General features: G+C 38.8%; 1 protein-coding gene across 4 annotated transcripts in view; it reads right to left on the bottom strand.

The window, feature by feature from the left end:
• The window catches only part of ASH1L (ASH1 like histone lysine methyltransferase), a 319,672-nt gene that overhangs the window by 152,598 nt on the left and 145,605 nt on the right, over positions 1 to 21,469 (bottom strand). For all 4 annotated transcript variants that reach the window (XM_066261892.1, XM_066261891.1, XM_066261895.1 and 1 more), the window contains one exon: positions 10,071 to 10,812. In XM_066261892.1, the coding sequence (XP_066117989.1) occupies positions 10,071 to 10,812 (742 nt within the window). The remainder of the gene's footprint in view (positions 1 to 10,070; positions 10,813 to 21,469) is intronic.

Raw genomic sequence — 21,469 nt, 5'->3', positions numbered from 1 at the left:
AACCTAAGACTGAACCCAGGATGTGGGCACACGGGGCCGGTGCTCTACCCACTAAGCCAGTATTTTTCAACCAGTGTGCCGTGAGACATGATCAGGTGCGCCACGGGGAAATTAAACATGGGTCCCCAAACTACAGCCTGCGTGCCGGTTACGGACCGCGGAGGCTATTTATCCGGCCTGCCGCCAGCCACCTCCATCTGAACATAAACATTCCCCTCACAATCCCTCCAGCTATCAGCGACAGGAAGAGTGGAGGCACAGGACCACTAGCAATGAACCAATAGCAGGCCGCCTCTCATCCACACCCAGGAAGGTCCCCGCTCGGGCTGCCGCGCACTTGTCATTGTGTGGCCGCAGGGAGTAGTTGAAGCTGCTACTCCTCCCCATGGTCCCGATTTCTAATCCTGGTCAGGACTGGAGGTAAATGTTGCTACCACTAGGTGAAGCCTCAGCCTCAGCTGGTTATGTCTATCCTGATGGTGTATATAGATATTTGACCTTTTTCTTTTTAAAAGAGGCCTCAGCAGAGGGTGATATACAATGCATCACAATGTTATCTAACTTTAAAGCTAAAGTTTGCTGATCTTCCTTTGGACAGTTTTTGGTTATCTGTTGCCAAGGAGTTCCCCATTCTGGCCAACAAAGCTACTTTGACATTGCTCCCGTTTTCAACCACATATCTATGTGAGCTGAGCTTCTCAAGCTTGACTGCGATAAAAACTAAAAACAGAGAGAGACTGAGAACTGTTGAGGAAGAGCTTCGTGTGTGTCTTTCTACCATTCCTGCCAGGATATCCCTTTTATGTTCATCGAAACAGGCCCAGGTTTCACACTAAGTGAGTATAAATACATTTAGAAACTATATTATTAACTATATGTATAATATGTACTGTGTTAGAGTGTCGTTTTGTGTCATTTTGGTAGGTGGTGTGCCCCAGGATTTTGTAAATGTAAAAAATGTGCCGCGGCTCAAAAAAGGTTGAAAATCACTGCACTAAGCCAACTGGCCAGGGCTAATTCGTTAACTTTTATTACCATATCACATTTCATTGTGTACAAATCTACAATATATTTATTTCTTCTGATAATCTAGGACATTTCCATTTTCTATATATTATAACTAACCTTACTACTACTTTTCCAAAAAGTGTTTTCTGGTGTTGCCCAAGAGCTTTTCTAAAGTATCTAAAAGGAAATTGATAGATTATATACTAATGATTTGCAACATTTTTTTTTTTGTTGTTATATATTCTGGATACCAAAAATGCATAAATTATGTTATAAATTTCTCCTCTCTAGCCTGACCTGTAGTAGTACAGTGGATAAAGCATCAACCTGGAATGCTGAGGTTGCTGGTTCAAACCCCTGGGCTTGCCTGGTCAAGGCATATACAAGAAGCAACTACTATGAGTTGATGCTTCCTTCTGCTCCCCCACTTTCTTTCTTCCTCTCTAAAATCAATAAATAAAAGCTTTAAATTTTTTTTCTTCTGTTTGTAGCAAGTCTTCATATGTTTGTCAGATGTCTGATGAATAGAAATTCTTAGTTTTAATATAATCTAGTATATCAATTTTTACCTGTATCCCTATGGTTGTTTTGTGGTTTTTTTTGAGAGAAAGAGGGAGAGAAAGAGGAAGAGAATGAGAGAGAGAATGAGAGAGAGACAGACAGAGAGAGAGAGAGCAGAGGAGGGTAGCAGAGGAGAGAAAGGGAGAAAGAAGCATCAACTCGTAGTTGCGACTTTGATTGTTCATTGATTGCTTCTCATACCTACCTTGAACAGGTATGAGCCAATGACCCTGTGCACAAACTGGATGAGCCCGTGCTCAAGACAGTGACCTCAGGGTTTCGAACCTGAGCCCTCAGCATCCAGGTCAGTGCTCTATCCATTTCACCACCACTGGACAAGCTAGTTATTGCTTTTGATACCTTGTTTGTGAAATCCTTTCTGTCAACAAGATCATGAAGTTTCTCCTTCCATATCACCATTTCAAACATTAAACTTTTGCTTTTTAGATTTATGTATTTAATCAATTGGGAATTAATATTTATTGATTTTTTTTTCTTTTTAGAGAGAGGAGAGAGAGAGAAAGGGAAGGGGGCAGGAAAAGAAGCATTAATTTGTAGTAGTTGCTTCTTTTTTTTTTGTATTTTTCTTAAGAAATGGGGAGGCAGTCAGACAGACTCCTGCATGCACCCGACCGGGATCCACCTGGCACGCCCACCAGGGGGCGATATTCTGCCCATCTGGGGCGTTGCTCTGTTGCAACCAGAGCCATTCTAGTGCCTGAGGCAGAGGCCATAGAGCCATCCTCAGCGCCCGGGCCATCTTTGCTCCAATGGAGCCTTGGCTGCGGGAGGGGAAGAGACAGACAGAGAGGAAGAGAGGGGGAGGGGTGGAGAAGCAGATGGGCGCTTCTCCTCTGTGCCCTGGCCAGGAATCGAACCCAGGACTCCTGCACACCAGGCCGACGCTCTACCACTGAGCCAACCGGCCAGGGCCAGTAGTTGCTTCTTGTATGTACCTTGATGGACAAGCCCAGGGTTTCAAACCAGCAACCTCAGCATTCCAGGTCAATGCTTTATCCACTACTCCACCACAGGTCAGGCAGGAATTAACTTTTGTATATGGGGTAAGACAGAATCCAATTTCATTTCCACTCTTATACAATTCAAACTTACTGAATATTATTTTCTTTCTCTATTGGTATACAGTGCTAACTCTGTCATATAGCTTACATACGTGCATGGGTCTATTTCTCTTACTCAGTTCCATACTAGCTTATTAACGTGCCATATCTTGAAATTAAGTCTTGGGAAAAATTCATTACTTTATTCAGTTAATTCCATTCCTATGGATATACCTCAGAGAAATCAGTGTCCATATCCACCAGTAGATATTAGAGGAATAGTAAGAGCAGCATTTTTGGATAATAGCTTCAAACTGGAAATAACCCAACAGTAAAATGGAAAAAATGTATTATCTACAAACAATGGATTACTACACAGTAAGAAAACAAAGGTAACTACAGCAACATGCAACAACAAAGACAATTTAACATGTGTATGTTGAGCAAAAAGGATAAGACACAAAAGCATTCATCTTGAAAATTCCATTTCAGTGAATTTCAGGAAGGATAAACTAAACTATATTGTCTACAGTTACATAGTTAAATGGTATAAAAACAGGTAAAGATGTGGTTACCTAAAAAGTCAGGAGATTGATTACAGTTATAGGTGGGAAGCAGTTTATGATTGGAAAGAAATACAAGGTGCTGGTGCTAGCAGAGCTCTATGTAGTCATTTTATGGGTATTTATAAAAAATTTTTAAAACTGCTTACTTACATTTATATACTTTCTCTTGTGTATATCCTCCTCACTCCCCTCATATTTCCTAAAGTGCATTAATCAGCCTCGAATGACCTTTTTTCTTTAAAGTATGGTAGAACTCTCTTTTAAACTGTCTGGTCCTAGTACTTTCTTTGTGGAACAATTTTAAATTATAGAGTCAATTTACATAAATAGAAGCACTCAGGCTATGTTTTCTAGAGTAGGTTTCTTTCCTAGAAATATATACATTTCAACTGAATTTTCCAATCTGTTGGGCATAAAGTTCTTCTTTTTAATTTTATTGATTTTAGAAAAAGAGGAAGAGGGAGAGGAAGGGAGAAAGGAGGACAGGAGAGAGAAAGAGAGAGAAATAGAGAAATATCAATCTGCTCCTGTATGTGCCCTGACTAGGGATTAAAATAGCAACCTTGATGCTATCTGGCCAAGGCTAAAAAGTTCTTACAGTAGTCACTTTTTAATCTTTCATATATATCTTTTTTAAAATTCCTTACTCTACTATTCACTTTCTCTTTCTTTACTGATTAATCTTACCAGAAGTTTGTATATTTTACTAGTTTTCAAGAAACCTTGGTCTTCAGTGATTATATTGTACTAAAGCTTTATTTTCTTAATTCCATGTATATGTTTTATTTCTTTTCTTTACCATATTGTGGCTTATTCTCTTGTTTTATTAATTTTTTAATTGAACTTCTAAGTTCATGAACTTTTAAGCATTTAAAAAGATAATATAAACATTAACGCCTATGAACCTCATTCTAAGTATTGCTGTAGATATAACACATAAGTTTCAGTATGTAGCATAGTATTTAGTTTGAAATATTTTTATTATGATTTCATTTCTTACCCAAGTTTTAAAAATTTACCTTTCTTCCTACAGAACCAGAAGTTGAACTCAGTCTAGAACTCACCGTATAACCATTATACTATTCTTTTGAACTCTGGTTTGTTATTAATCACAAATAGTGACCAAACTCTTTAACATAGCACAGATGACCTTCTGTATGATCTGGTCCCAACCTTTTCTCTGGACTCTTCCATCACCATACTACTCTAATTCTCTGTGTTTTAAACACAAAAGGTTTTTCAACTCCCCTGAAACTTCCATGCATTTTCACGCTTACCAGCCTGTGTAATGTTCCAGCTTTGCTCCTTTAAATAACAGATTATGTCCACTCTTGATATTTTAGCTTAATCATTACTTCCACGGGAAAAATAACTTCTATGATATATCTTTATAACACTAAATAACTTTATAATAGCACTTAAGACTATAAGATCCGTGAGGAAAAGAAATAAATCTGTATTTGCTTATACTGTATCTATCCTCAGTATGTGGAATAAAGAATTATACAATAAATACTTTCTGAATAAACAAATGAACAAACTCCTGATACATAACAAGTACTATATAGTACGTTCCAGTTAGAGAAAGGTGAAAAACTGGCTATCTCTGGGAACTCACTCTGTACAATCAGAATGTCCCTCCCTGTACAATCTCTTGAGAGTAGCAATTGTATCTTTCTCTTCATGATGTTATCAAATTTCAGAATATAGTTTCATGGAAAATAAATATTTAATATTGCTGACAAAGACACTAAAATTTATTGAGACAGAAAAGCTTATATGAAATAAAGCCTCTTCTCTTTGAAGCACATTTCCTTTGTAAAGTGAATGATCAAGATCTTATAAACTGTCACTTTTCTATTACCTTGAAGGCAGAAATCATTCTCTTTGCAGAATGATTTTAAAGCTACAGTAATTAAACCAAAATAACACTGATACCAAAACAGACTGATGGGAAGAGAATATAATAATATAAAAAAATACTCTCAGATCCAAAGATATAAGAATTTAGGATACAATAAAGTTGTAATTTCAAATAAGTAGGGAAAGGATAAAATAAGTAGTAGTAAAATCATCATTTAAAACTATAAAAACAGCCTGACCAGGCAGTGGTGCAGTGGATAGAGCGTTGGACTGGGATGCCGAGGACCCAGGTTCGAGACCCCGAGGTTGCCAGCTTGAGCGTGGGCTCATCTGGCTTGAGCAAAATAAAAAATGCTCACCAGCTTAGACCCAAGGTCTCTGGATCAAGCAAGGGGTTACTCGGTCTCCTGAAGGCCCGCGGTCAAGGCACATATGAGAAAGCAACCAATGAACAACTAAGGTGTCGCAACGAAAAACTGATGATTGAGGCTTCTCATCTCTCTCCGTTCCTGTCTGTCTGTCCCTATCTATCCCCCCCCTCTGTCCCTGTAAAGAAAAAAAAAACTATAAAAACATTAAATCTTTTTTTTTTTTTTAGTTTTTTTTTTGTATTTTTCTGAAGCTGGAAACGGGGAGAGACAGACAGACTCCCGCATGCGCCCGACCGGGATCCACCCGGCACGCCCACCAGGGGGCGACGCTCTGCCCACCAGGGGGCGATGCTCTGCCCCTCCGGGGCATCGCTCTGCCGAGACCAGAGCCACTCTAGCGCCTGGGGCAGAGGCCAAGGAGCCATCCCCAGTGCCCGGGCCATCTTTGCTCCAATGGAGCCTTGGCTGCGGGAGGGGAAGAGAGAGACAGAGAGGAAGGAGAGGGGGGGGGGTGGAGAAGCAAATGGGTGCTTCTCCTATGTGCCCTGGCCGGGAATCGAACCTGGGTCCCCCGCATGCCAGGCCGACGCTCTACCACTGAGCCAACGGGCCAGGGCCACATTAAATCTCTTTTTAAATTAAATCTTTTTTTGTCTTTCCAAAAACAAACAAACAAACAAACAAAAAACTACTAAAATTTACTGGGAATATAACTACATACAAAATAAAAACAGTCATGCTTACAAATCTGCAACCTTGATAATGACTGGCCATAAACATAACATTAACTTATACCTTATATAAAAGTAAATTTCAACTGATCTGATAAAGTTTTACATGTAAAAAGTAATATGTAATCAAAAAGGAGAATAATTAAATTATGATATATTCTTGGCATAGAATAATTCATATATACTAATGAAAAGATCTCCAAGATACATGAAGAGAATAGTTAAGCTACAAAATTAAGCAGACATGTTACCAATTACATAAAGAACAGCTCTGCTTACACACATATTTATAAATGCATAAGAAAATGTATCAAAGGATATACAACAAACTGTCTAAAACTTTTACCCATGAGAAGAACAGGTTTGGGAGGAATGAGATCATGTAAATGAATTTGAACTTTTTTCCCCCCTTCTTTTCCAAATGAAAGGAGGGGAAATAGAAAGACTCCTGCATGTGCCCCAACCAGGGAGGGTCATGTTCTGCCCAACTGGGGCCATGCTCACAACCCAGCTACTGTTAGTACCTGAGGTGGAGGCTCCATGGAGCCATCCTGAACGCCTGGAGTAAATGCACTCAAACCAATTGAGCCTTGACTGTGGGAGAGGAAGAGAGAAAGAGAGAGAGAGAGACAGACAGAGAGAGAGACAGAGAGAGAGAGACAGAGAGAGAGAAGGAAGGAAGAGGGGGAGGGCTAGAGAAGCAGATGGTCACTTCTCCTGTGTGCTCTGTGACCAGGAATTGAACCCAGGACATCCACATGCTGGGCTGATGCTCTACCACTACGCCAATCGGCCAGGGCAGAATTTTAACTTTTTTTGTTTTTAAAATACAATCAGACACATTCCCACATGCACCCAACCAAGATCCACCCAGCATGCCCACCAGGGGGTGACGCTTTGCCCATCTAGAGCGTTGCTCCATTTCCGAAGGAGCCATTCTAGCGCCTGAGGTGGAGGCCATGAAGCCATTCTCATCACCTGAGCCAACTTTGCTCAAGTGGAGCCTTGCTGCAGAAGGTGAAGAGAGAGATAGAGAGAAAGGAGAGGGGGAAGGGTGGAGAAGCAGATGGACGCTTATCCTGTGTGCCCTGGCTGGGAATCGAACCCGGGACTTCTACATGCTGGGCCAACGCTCTACGGCTGAGCTAACCGGCCAGGGCCCAGAATTTTAACTTCTGAATCAACAAATTTCTAGTTCTAGCCTGACCAGTGGTGGTGCAGTAGATAGAGCTTTGCCTTGGGATGCTGAGGTCCCAGGTTCAAAACCCTAAGGTTGCAGGCTTGAACAGACTCATCTGGCTTGAGTGCAGGCTCACCAGCTTGAGCACAGAGTCTTCAGCTTGAACATGGGATCATCAACATGATCCCATGGTCACTGGCTAGAAAAAGCAGTCACTGGCTCAGCTGTCAGCCCCCAGGTCAAGGAACGTATGAGAAGCAATCAATGAACACTAAAGGGCTGCAACTATGAGTTGATGCTTCTCGTCTCTCTACCTTCCTTTCTCTTGCTTAAAAAATAAAGAATTCTAGTTCCACTGATTTATTTACAAGTATATATTCCTCACAAAAAAACATTTAAATCCTATATTTTCTCTAGAAAAAAAAGCATTTTTTAATAGATGCATAGAGAGATATGAAAAAGTCTCAATGTATTGGATTCTCCAAGGTAGATAATAGATAAAGGATGATACTTCAACTGTTCTGTTGATGTATGGGAAGAAAATATAAAGAAAATTAAATGTCAAAGAACAGACACAAAAATATTCTGAATGTATAAGTATTTAAAAAGAAGAAAAAAATAGCCTGACTAGTGGTGCACAGTGCATCAAGAGTTGAACTTGGTTGCTGAGGTCCCAGGTTCGAAACCTCAAGGTCACTGGCTTTAATGTGGGCTTGTCCAGGTTGAGAGCAGGTTCACAAGCTTGAGCACTGCAGCACCAGCTTTAGCCCAAGGTCACAGGCTTGGCTGGTGCCCCCAACCTCCCATCACAGCACAAATGAGAAGCAATCAGAAAAGAACTAAAGTACCAAAACTACAAACTGATGCTTCTCATCTCTCTTCTTTACTGTCTGTCTCTCTCACTTAAAAGAAAGAAAAAAAAGCGTGAATCCCTAAGATTTACTTTAAAAAAAAAAAAGAAATAGGCAGGAAACAGAAACAAATTCTACTTTCTAGTACCCAAATAAGTGCAAATTGAAACACGTAGGATGTAACACTTAGGAAACATATTTCACTTATATTGGATTGATCAAGATTAAAAAAGATAACATTCAGGGTAGATAAGGGTAGGGTAAGTAGTATACAACTATTACTTTATAATGTTAGTAAAAGTATAAACAGGTGTAGCTTTTAAGAGGGCAATTAAAAATATATGCTAATGTATTATAGACAAAATGTGCCTAGCATTTTTAATTTGTATTTCTCTAATTATGAACAAGGATTGTAATGTGAGAATAACCATGCTTTATTTAGTAAAGCTAAAGCCACTTAAAATTGGTGAATATTGTATTGATTCATTAAAAAATATCAAATAAACTCTCAAAGAAAGAAATGGTTGCATACAACCCTGGACGATAGAACAGCTGGTTTAGAGCAGTGGTAGTCAACCTGGTCCCTACCACCCACTAATGGGCATTCCAGCTTTCATGGTGGGCGGTGGCGGAGCAACCAAAGTATAAATAAAAAGATAGATTTAACTATAGTAAGTTGTTTTATAAAGATTTATTCTGAGAAAATCCAACATAAAGTACTTGGTAAGTAATTATTATTATATGCTTTAACTTGCTGTAACTCTGCTTTATAAATTTTATAAAGTAAAGTTACTTCCCTACTTTATAAATCACCATTACTGTAGAACCAGTGGGCGGTTAGAAAATTTTACTACTAAAAGAGATACAAAAGTGGACGGTGGGTATAAAAAGGTTGACAACCCCTGGTTTAAAACACTGTCCCAACACGTCAAGGTTTGGGGTTCGATCCCCAATTAGGGCACATATAGATGTTTCTGTCTGTCTCTTTCTTTCTCCCTGCCTCTCTCTCTAAAATTACTAAATAATTTTTTTAAATGGCTGGATATATAACAAAAGAATTAAGTGGTCTTTTTGTGTGTGTGATTTTTGGCTTTCTGCTCTATACCTTTCAGAAAAAAGTAAAAATATAAAAAGAAAAATATGAATAAAATAAATCTAACATGCAAGAAGATTTAAAAATGTACCCGATAAGAAGAAAAGTTTAGAGCACAGTAGAAATAAAATAATGTGATAGTAAAAATAATTCCACTCACATAGCTATATACGGGATAAAATACATAATCTCTCTGGGCATTAATTTCCTCATCTGTAAAGTGAGGGGCTTGAACTGGATCACTACATCCCCTTTTACTTCTTAATTATTTATAATTTTGGACAGCCATGAACAAGAACACTTTTATTTTTTTATTTTTTTGTGACAGAGAGAGAGAGAGAGAGACAAAGAAAGGGAAAGATAGGGACAGACAGACAGGAAGGGAGAGAGATGAGAAGCATCAATTCTTAATTGTGGCAACTCAGTTGTTCATTGACTACTTTCTCATGTGCCTTGACCAGAGGGCTACAGCACAGCAAGTGACCCCTTGCTCAAGCCAGCAACCTTGGGTACAAGCTGGTGAGTTGTGCTCAAACCAGATGAGCCTGCATTCAAGCCGGCAACCTCAGGGTTTCAAACCTGGGTCCTCTTTGTCCCAGTCCAATGCTCTATCCACTGTGCCACCGTCTGCTCAGGCAATAAGAACACTTTTAAATAGAACAGAGAACAGATCTTATATAATAAAATGTTTTAAGAATAACTGAATTATACAGATGCATAGATTTGTTACATTTGTATAAAAGCTCGTTTCCTGTATTCAGATAAAATGTTAAACAAGGAATTACCTTTTAGTATTCTCTTGTTCGTCTTGTTCTGGGAATGGCTTCTGCTTTTTCTTGGCCTGTTCTTCTAAAAGCCAACTTTTCCTCTTTAATCCCTTCTTATGTTCTGAATTCAGGTTTACACTCTGAACAACAGCTTCAATGACATCTGTCACTGTATCAGGACCAAGGTGTAGTGCTGCTTCTTCTTCACTTTCATTCAATTTTGGGCTGACAAACTGGGTAGCCTGGAATGCTTGCATTGATACCACAGCCTGGAGAGGACATTTCCGAGGTCGACCTGGTCTGCGTTTCACAAAATTATTTCCTGTCCTGGCCTGTCTTTGAAGTTTTTTGGCTTTTAAAATTTTATTAACATGGTCCAGGTTTTTCTTGGTGGCCAAGATTTTGTCATAATTGCACATTTTCCGAGCTTGGCGCTGCATAGCTTCCACTACACTTCTCTTAATATGATGAGGGGAACAGCTGCTTGGCAACTTTTCAGAAAGGAGTGAGATGCTATTACTGCAAGGGGCATTGGGGACTGCAGGCACTAGAAGGCTGTCTGGTTTTCCCAGGGTTCGCTCCTTGCTGTGGCTATGGCCTGGACTGGAGGAAGGTGGCACAGAGGCAGATGCAATCACAGCATCAATATTTTTCTCCAGAGGCTCTTGGTCCTCATGTTGTACCATCCGCTGCAGCAAACTATCCACAGAGTCATCCCCAGAAGGTACCAATCTTGGACTTCGAGAAGGAACTCCATTCACTAAATAAGATGACAAATTACATATAGATAAAAATTGAACGCAGCTAGTTAAACAACTTTTTAGGCATGACAAAAGACAAGGAATACTGCTCTATTTTTTCATAGCAAAATTATTTTATTTTTTATTTTTAATTTATTCATTTTAGAGAGGAGAGAGAGAGAGAGAGAAAGGAGAGAGAGAGGGGGGAGGAGCTGGAAGCATCAACTCCCATATGTGCCTTGACCAGGCAAGCCCAGGGTTTCGAACCAGCGACCTCAGCATTTCCAGGTCGATGCTTTATCCACTGCGCCACCACAGGTCAGGCCTTCATAGCAAAATTAAACATCATAATACCATATGCATCTGTCTTTCAAAAGCCAGCTGATAGTTTACTTTTCTGAATAGGGTATATTAGAGTAACCAAAATAAATTCAAAATTGGCCCATATTTCCCTAATAATATGTGGGTTAAAACACAATAATTCTCTCTCAGAAATGAGGAGCAGAAAGAAATAAGAGTTCATTTCTTCAAAAATGAATGTCCTATTAAAAACCTGACAGTTGAAGCAATTTGGAAAAAGATGTAAATTTTAAATATAGATGATATTGCTAAATCAGTACTTTTTCTGACAATGTTTTAAATGCAAAGGAATAAAAGTGAAACTCTCTTCTTGGGCAAAGCTTTAAAATTAGAATAAAAAACATCTGTGCTCTCTCCCTCCTAGGAGCATATGCCCACCTTTCCCTTCTTCCTCCCCCCAAGGCATTTCTCTTTCTCTTAAGCGCCCCTTATTTTGCCTCTATAACTTGTTTTCTTTCTTTCTTTTTCTTTTTTTATTCTCTTCTTTCTTATTCAGTAAGAGGGGGTGAGGCAGAGAGACAGGCTCCCAAATATGCACCAACTAGAATCCACCCGGCAAGCCCACTAGGGGGTGATGCTCTGCCCATCTGGGGCATTGCTCCAACACTCAGCAACCAAGCTCTTCTTACAGCTTGAAGTGGAGGCCATGGAGCCATCCTCAGTGCCAAGGGCCAAATCACTCCATTCGAACCATGGCTGCAGGGGGGCGGAGAAAAGCGAGAAGGGGAGAGATAGAGAAGCAGATGTGTGCTTCTACTGTGTCCTGATGAAGAATCGAACCCAGGACATCCACATGCCAGGCCGATGCTCAACCACTAAGCCAACTTGCCAGGGCCTGTAACTTGTTTTCTAAAGCCCATTTCTTCTACCTTTGTGACAGAAAGAATAAAAAAAAATCTGTACAAATTAGTTCAGAAAGAATATATGCTGACAGTAAGAATAGAAAATAAGTAGTAACTTCTTATCTTAGTGGCTCAATGATTTGGTAATCTTTGTTTCTTCAGATACCGCTCAGCAGCTTTTTATGACTATAATTAATGTGGGAAATGCTCAAGTCCTCTGGCAAGCTATGTTAGTTTTACATGATAAAAATCAGATCATGATTAGCCACTTCCCAAGATGTTGGTTTACTACTAATGATCATGTCATACTTTCCCAAAGTCAATCAATGATTTCTTATCTATACGACTTTAAAAAGTATAGTATTATAGATATTCCATTAAAAGCACCAGGCAAACAAACAGACCAACAAAACAAAACACATACATACATACATATATACATAAATACATACATAAATGCCCCAGGCATTCTATATTTCAATCTCATCAGACTACATTGGAATTTTTCTCAAATTATCAATAACTTCCTTCAAATAATCTCTAATAGTCTTGTTTAAATTCAGTATTTTTTTTTAATTTCAAACTTTCTATTTTATATCACTATTTACTAAAATCCTTCCTCCACCTGACCTGGAACTAAGGTCTGGATCAAAGTTCCTGCAGTTGACACAGAATGACCCAAGATAATTTTTTACAATTGTAATTGGAGGATCATGGGTAATCATTCTTTCTCCTTCCCAAGTTTATGTAGACACAGGCATGAAATGCAGTTCCATTTTTCTCCCCTGTAAGTTGATGTGTTTTTCTGATTACTTCCCTGTCTCTAATAGTCTACTATGCTCACAGAAATTATTTTTCCCTGTATATGCAAATTGTACATTTATAAATGAAAATAATAATATGTTAATGATGTTAACCTTAAAAAATCCTGCTTCCGCTGTTTCTGTGATACTATACTTTATCTTCCAATTACTTGTCATACCACAAAATTGAACTCTAGAGGTCCTCAATCCCCAGTACTTGTGTTTTGTTGTTGATTTTTTAAGTGAGAGAGACAGAGAGAGGGACAGACAGATAGGAAGGGAGAGAGATGAGATGCATCAATTCTCCTTTGCTTTCTCATATGTGCCTTGATTGGGGGGCTCCATCCAAGCTAGTGACCTCTTACTCAAGCCAGTGACCATTGGGCTCAAGCCAGTGGCCACGTGGTCGTGTCTATGATCCCACACTCAAACTGGAGACCTCAGGGTTTCAAACCTGGGTCCTCTGCGTCCCAGGCCAACGCTCTACCCACTGCACCCCCGCCTGCTAAGGCCATCTCCAGTACCTGTAATTTACCTTTTCTACGAGGAACAAGTTTATTTGTCTAATTTTTTTTTTACAATTTATTTATTTTTTACATTTTATTTATTCATTTTTTTAGAGAGAGGAGACAGAGAGAGGAAAAAGATAGAAAGAACAGAGGGAGGAGCAGGAAGCATCAACTCCCATATGTGCCTTGACCAGGCAAGCCTGGGGTTTCGAACCAGCGACCTCAGTGGTCCAGGTTGACGCTTTTACCCACTGCACTACCACAGGTCAGGCCTTATTTGTCTAATTTTAATGATCAGAATATACATATTAATTTTTAATTTTATGTGAAAATAATCAAACTGAAAACTTATCCCTTCCTTTTTCCCAACCTTTAAATGCTGTAGTTTATCAACTTCCCTAGTTCAACTCCTTTTCTTGTTTCAAATCTACACTCTCTCTTTGGCAATTCATTCAATTATTATCTATATTCTAATGACACCTGAATTTCCATTTTATGAATATAATTTTTTCTAATTCTCTACTTTTGTATGTTTTATAGATTTCTCAATCTCTTATTTACAATTTAATTACCCCCTCCTCCTTTAACCTTGCTCTTCCTCCTGATTATCTATTTCAGTGAATGATATCATAAAGCCAACTATATTCCAAACAGACTTTAAGACAAAGGCTGTAATAAGAGAAAAGGACATTATATGATGATAAATGGATCAATCCAACATGAGAATATAACCCTTAAAAACATTTATGCACCCAATATAGGAAAACCTGAATATATAAAGCAAATACTGATGGACATACAGAGAGAGAGAGAGAGAGAGTCATAGGAGAAGACTTTAACATCCAATTGATAATAATGAATAGGTCTTTCAGACAGAAAATCAAGATAAAAACAGGGCTTGTAATGATGACACATTAGGCCAGATAAATTTAATTGGTATTTTCAGAGAATATCTCCTTAAAGTGGCAGAATTTACATTCTTTTCAAATACTCATGGAACATTTTCGAGGACAGGCCACAGGTTAGGCTAAGAAGTAAGTCTCAATAAATTTAAGAATATTAAGATCAAGATATCATTCTCGCCCTGGCCAGTTTGCTCAGTGGTTGAGCATTATCCCAGAGTGTGGAAGTCCTGGGTTTGATTCCTGGTCAGGGCACACAGGAGAAGCACCCATCTCTTCTCCACCCCTCCCCCACTCGTTTCTCTCTCCTTCCTCTCCTCCTGCAGCCATGGCTCAATTAGAGCGAGTTAGCCCCGGGCACTGAGGATGGCTCCATGGCCTCCACCTCAGGCACTGAAAAATGGCTCTGGCTGCAATGGAGCAAAGGTCCCAGATGGGCAGAGCATCACCACCTAGTGGGCTTGCCAGGTGAATCCCAGTCAGGGTGCGTGCGGGAGTCCATCTCTGCCTCCCCTTCTCACACTAAAAAAAAAACCACACAAAAAAACCCAGAAATCATTCTCCAACCAGAATAGTACGAAAGTAGAAATCAATTACAAGAAAAAAACTGAGTAACACAAAAGCATAAGGAGGCTAATCAACAAATGGCATAACAGTAAGATCAAGGAAGAAATCAAAAGATACTTTGAGACAAATGAAAATGAAAACACAACTCCTCAAAATCTATGGGACATAGTGAAAGTAGTCATGAGAGAAAAATTCATAGCAATACAAGCCTACCTCAACCTAAAGGAACTAAAAAACCCCCACAAATAAGGCCCAAAGTGAGTATAAGGAAGAAAATATATAATAAAGACGAGAGCCTGGCTGGATAGCTCAGTTGGTTAGTGTATAGTCCCAAAGCACAAAGGCTGCCAGTTAAATCCCTGATCAGGATACATGCAAGAACAGCTTGATGTTCCCCTCTCTCTCTCCCCACCCCCTTCCTCTCTGGCTAAAATCAATAAAAATAAACAAACAAACAAAAACTTAGAGCGGAAATAAACAAAATGGAGTCTAAATATACAATAAAAATATCAATGAAATTGAGGGACAGTTCTTTGAAAAGATGAACAAAACTGATAAACCTTTAACTAGACTCATCATGCAAAAAAAGAGAGGACCAAAATAAAACCACACATTAAAAAGAAAAAGGGAAAACTGATAGTATAAAAATACAAAGGTTAGAGGGTCATCCCAATACACCAAGGTTGCTGGTTTAACTCCCAGTCAGGAAATATGCAAGAATCAACCAATGAGTACACAAGTAAGTAGAAGAAAAAATTGATGTTTTACTCTCTCTCTCTGAAAACAGTAAAATTTTTAGAAAACATTATAATTATACACCAACAAATTGGACAACTTGGAATACATCAATTCTTAGAAACATACAGTCATCTAAAACTGAATAAAAAAGAAACAGAAAATCTGAACCGAGACTGTTAACAGCTAATAAAATCAAATCAGTAATCAAAAAACTCTCAACAAACAGAAGTCCTGGACCAGATGGCTTCATAGGTGAATTTTACCGAACATTCAGAAAAAAATGAACACCTGGCTTTCTCAAACTATTCCAAAAAATTCAAAAGGAGAATAGGCTGCCAACCTCATTTTACGAGACAGTATTACCCTGATTTTAAAAGCAGATGAAAACATCACAAAAAACATGTTATATACCAAATTCAACAATATATTAAAAGGATCATATACCATGATCAAGTGGCATTTATTCTTGGGATACAATATGAGTTCAGTTTCTGCAAATCACTTAAAAGTGATACACCACATAAACAAAATAAAAAGTAAAAAGATGCTGAAAAGATATTTAAAAAATCAATACCCAATTATGATAAAAACTCTCAGCAAAGTAGAAATAATAAAAATATATCTCAACACAATAAAGGCAATACATGACAAACCCACAGCTAACATCATTCTTAATGATGAAAAGCTAAAAGTGTTATACTTAAGATCAGGGAAAGACAAGGATGTCTATTTTCATCACATTTATTTACTATAGTATTGGAAATCCTAGACACAGCAATAAGACAAGAATAAGAAATAAAGGCATCAAAATTGGAAAGGAAAATATAAAACTGCCATTATTTGCAGGTGACATACTACAAGAACCCTATAAGATTCCAGCAAATAACTATGAAGACTAATAAATGAATTCAGTAAAGTAGCAGGATATAAAACTAATATTCAGAAACTAGTTGCATTTTTATGCACTAATAATGAACTATCAGAAACAGAAATTAAGAAAACAATCTTATTTACAATTACATAAAAAAATACCTTTAACCAAGAAAGTGAATGTCCTATTCTCTAAAAATTATACAATAGTGTATAAGTTATATATTGTGCTCATAGATAAGGAAGAATAAACATTGTTAAAATGTCCATACTACCCAAAACAATCTATAGATTCAGTGCAATTCCTATAAAAATATCAATGGTATTTTTCACAGAACTAGAACAAATAAATCTAAAATTTTCATGGAACCACAAAACACCCAAATAGACACAGCAATCTTGAGAAAGTATAAAGTCAGAAGTATAAAACTACCTTGATATCAAACTATACTTACAAGGCTATAGTAATTAAAACAACATGGACTGGCATAAAAACAGACACATAGAACGATGGAACAGAATAGAGAGCCAGAAATAAATCCATACCTATCTGGTGACTTAACCTATGACAAGAGGAAAGAATATACAATGAGATAAAGACAGTCTTTTCAATAAATGGTATTGAAGAAACAGATATATGCAAAAAAAAAAAAAAAAAAAGGAAAGAAGAAAAGAAAGGAACTAGATCAGTTTCTTACACCACATACAAGAATTAACTGAAAATGAATTCAAGACATATGTGTAAGACCTAAAACCATAAATCTCTTAGAAGACTGGCAATATACTCTTTGACACTGGTCTTAGTATTATCATTTTGGGATCTCCTCAGGCAAGAGAAACAAACAAATAAACGAACAAAATAGGCCCTGGCCAGGTAGATCAGTAGATAGAGCATCGGCCTGGCATAAGGAGATCCCAGATTTTATTCCTGATCAGGGCACACAAGAAAAGTGACCATCTGCTTCTCTCCCACTCCCTCTCCCCTTTCTCTTCCCCTCCTGCAGCCAGTGGCTCTATTGATTCAGACGCCAAGGATAGTTCAACTGGTCCCACAGATCAGCCTCAGGTGCTAAAAATAGCTTGGTTGATTCAAGCAGGAACTCAGACAAGGATTGCCAGGTGGATCCCGGTCAGGGTGCATGCGGGAGTCTGTCTTACTATCTCCCCTCCTCTAACATGAAAAAATTAAAAAATTAAAAATAAACAAATAAGACTGCATCAAACTAAATAAAAAGACAGCCTAATAGATGGGAGAAGACTTTCACCAATAATACATCCAGTAAGGGGTTAATATCCCAAATATATAAAGAGCACATACAACTTAACACAAAAAAACATCAAAACAATCCAATTAAAAAATGGACAGAGGACCTGAACAGACATTTCTCCAAAGAAAACATACAGATGAACAACAGACATGAAAAGATGCTTAACATCACTACTCATCGGAGTTTAACTCAAGTTAAAACTACAATGAGCTGGCCCTGGCCGGTTGGCTCAGTGGTAGAGCGTCGGCCTGGCAGGCGGAAGTCCTGGGTTCGATTCCCGGCCAGGGCACACAGGAGAGGCGCCCATCTGCTTCTCCACCCCTTCCCCTCTCCTTCCTCTCTGTCTCTCTCTTCCCCTCCCGCAGCAGAGGCTCCATTGGAGCAAAAGATGGCCCGGGTGCTGGGGATGGCTCTATGGCTTCTGCCTCAGGCGCTAGAGTGGCTCTGGTCGGGACAGAGAGACGCCCTGGATGGGCAGAGCATCGCCCCCTGGTGGGCGTGCCGGGTGGATCCCGGTCAGGCGCATGCGGGAGTCTGTCTGACTGCCTCCCCGTTTCCAGCTTCAGAAATATACAAAAAAAAAAAAAAACTACAATGAGCTATTACCTTCAACATATTAGAATGATTATCATCAATCAACAAACAAGTATTGACAAGGATGTAGAGAAAATGGAACCCTACTTGTATGTAAACTATTGGTGGAATTGTAAATTGGTGCAGAACTATGAAAAACAATATGGAGATTTCTTAAAAATTCAAAAATAGAACTACCATGTGACCCAGCCATTTCATTTCTGGGTATTTACTCAATGACATTCAAAACACTAATTCAAAATGATATATACATCCCCATGTTCACTGCAGTGTTATTTACAATATTTAATATATGAAAGGAATCTAAGTGCCCATCAATGGAAGAGTAAATAAAGAAGATTTGGCCTGACCAGGCAGTGATGCAGGACATAGAGCATCAGACTGGGACACGGAGGACCCAGGTTCGAAACCCCGAGGTCGCTGGCTTGAGTGTGGGCTCACCAGCTTGAGCATGGTGTCGCTGGCTTGAGCCCAAAGGTTGCTGGCTTGAGCAAGGGGTCACTCGCTCTGCTGCAGTCCCCTGGTCAAGGCACATATAAGAAAGCAATCAATGAACAACTAAGGAGCCACAACAAAGAATTGATGTTCCTCATCTCCCTCCCTTCCTGTCTGTCCCTATCTGTCCCTCTCTCTGTCACACAAAAAATAAATAAATAAAAATAAAGAAGATTTGGTTCATATTTACAATAAAGTATAACTTGGTCATAAAAAGAATGAAATCTTACCATTTGAGACAAATGGATGGACCTAGAGGGTATTATGCTAAGTGAAATAGGTCAGAAAGAGAAAGACAAATACCATATGATTTCACTTATAAATTGAATCTGAAAAAAAAAAATGAACAAGCAAAACAAATAAACTCATAGATATAGAAGGAAGGGTGGTTGATGGGTAGATAAAAAAGTTGAAGGGATTAAGTACAAATTGGCAGTTACAAAACAGTCATGGGGATATAAAGTATAACATACGGAATACAGTCAATATTATTGTAATAACTAGGTATGGTACCAGTTGGGTATCAGATGTATCAGGGTGATTACTTTATAAGTTATATAGATGTCTAATCATTATGTTGTACACCTGAAATAAAACTTTAACTGAAAAAAATTTTAAATTAAACAAAAAGAATGGAAGCTCAACCATGATTGAGGATATACTGATCAAAAAATCTTACCTTTATATCATATGGAATTAAGTTTGGTGTAACAGGCAACTGGGCTTTACCAATCTATGACAAATTTTAATTAATTTTTTCCTGAGTGTCACAGGCAATATAATTGCGCATGAAGAAAGAAGGTATGAGCTTGTGGTTAGGAACTCTATGCAGATGTCAAGCAGGTCTAATACTCTTTATTTCTGTTGAGACAAGCTTTCTAAAAGTTTCTAGTTTCCTATTTATTTAATTCAAAGTTCAGCAACGTTTTAAGAACTATTTTCCATCTTATTTAGTATTTTTAGTTTTAGCTACCAAGAAGTTTGTTCTGCACATCTAATCTACTACAGTGCTGAAAATAAAGAGCTCTAATTTATTCCACTGCCTCCTGAATTCTAACTGACTCCTTTCCCTCTCTAAAGTCACCAAATTGCTCTACCTCTACTCCTGCAAACTCGTTTTTTAGAAAGCATTCTCCCACCTGACCAAGCGGTGGAGTAGTGGATAGAGCATTAGTCTGGGACGCTGAGGACTCAGGTTCAAAACCCCAAGGTCGCCAGCTTGAGTGTGGGCTCACCACTCACCACCGAGTTGGGGTTGCTGGCTTGAGTGTGGTATCGCAGATATGATCCCATGGTCGCTGGCTTGAGCCCAAAAGTTGCTGGCTTGAAGCCCAAGGTTGCTGGCTTGAGCCCAAGGTCGCTGGCTTGAGCAAGGGGTCACTGGCTTGGCTGGAGCCCCCTGGTCAAGGCACATATGAGAAAGCAATCAATGAACTATTTAAGTGCCACAACTATGAGTTGATGCTTCTCATCCCTCTCCTTTCCTGTGTGTCTATCTGTCTCTCACAAAAACAGGAAGGCAGGAAGGAAGCATTTTCCCAATCATTTGACACTGTCTGTCCAAATCTCAACCTCTTTGTGATATCAGACATTAAGAGACTTCTATCAGCCCTGGCTGCATAGGTTGGTTGGTTAAAGCAGTGTTTGTCAAACACTAGTCTGCCAGAAATACTGTGCCGGTCCAGGAAAAAGTTAAAGATGTTGTATGAATATTATGGACCCAAGATCTTAGTCAAATTCACTTATGCTCAGGGTGATTGCCACTTATCATACTGTATCATCAATGGAAATACTATTAAGGTTATCTCAGATATCTTTGGAACCTGTAGGCTTGGTCAAACAACCTTCTGAACCTGCAGAGCATTTACAAATCATGTGCAATAGAAAAAAAATATTTGAACAAACTTATGTAGTATTCAATGCATCATACATGTAGAATTTGGAAATAAAGCACCAACTTGTACCATGTTGCACTGTTATGTGTGATAAGAAGAAAGTTTATTTGTTGAGTGTTTCCATTTCCAGCTGGTTAGGTCACTGTTCCCCAAGGATAAAAAAGTTGAAAACTACTAGGTTAAAGCATTGTCTCCATACACAAAGGTTGTGGGTTTGATTCTCAGGGCACAAAAAGGAACAGATGGATATTTCTGACTCTCTCTACAGAATCAATCAATAAATTTTTTAAAAATCATGTCTTAAAGAGGCTTCTATGATGTGTACTCTTATATTTTAGTTTATTTTTATTTTTTTGACTTTTTAAAAGGCGAAAGATTTATATGATTTGAAGAGAAACCAGAGCTTTTTTTTTTTTTTTTTTTACTTTTTAGAGAGCAGAGAAAGAGAGAAAGGGGGAGGGGAGACTTGGGAAGCATCAACTCATAGCTGCTTCTCTTATGTGCCTTAGCCCATTGGAACCGGCAACCTCAGCATTCCAGGTCAACCTTTATTCACAGGTGAGGTCAAAAAGAACAATTTCCCAGTGCCCTCCCATCCAACCTCTGCAGCACAACTGGTACTGCTCCAGCTCCTGCAATTGCACCTTGGTGGTTCTCTGACTCAAGCTGGCTGACAGATATGGGGTGATAAGGATGATGGGCACTGGGCATCAGGTGGGCAAAGGCTCTGCCATGGCCAGATGAGGGGTGGATGCGAGCAAACAAACGTGAAGGCCACACTAAGGCCTGACCAAGCCAGTGTTCCTATAACTCAGGCATGCTGCCACCATCTAT

The sequence above is a fragment of the Saccopteryx bilineata genome, chromosome 2 (genome assembly GCF_036850765.1).
Source record: "Saccopteryx bilineata isolate mSacBil1 chromosome 2, mSacBil1_pri_phased_curated, whole genome shotgun sequence".
NCBI lineage: Eukaryota > Metazoa > Chordata > Mammalia > Chiroptera > Emballonuridae > Saccopteryx > Saccopteryx bilineata.
Note: the sequence above shows the minus strand (reverse complement) of the source record. Positions and strands in the feature narration are given on the sequence as shown.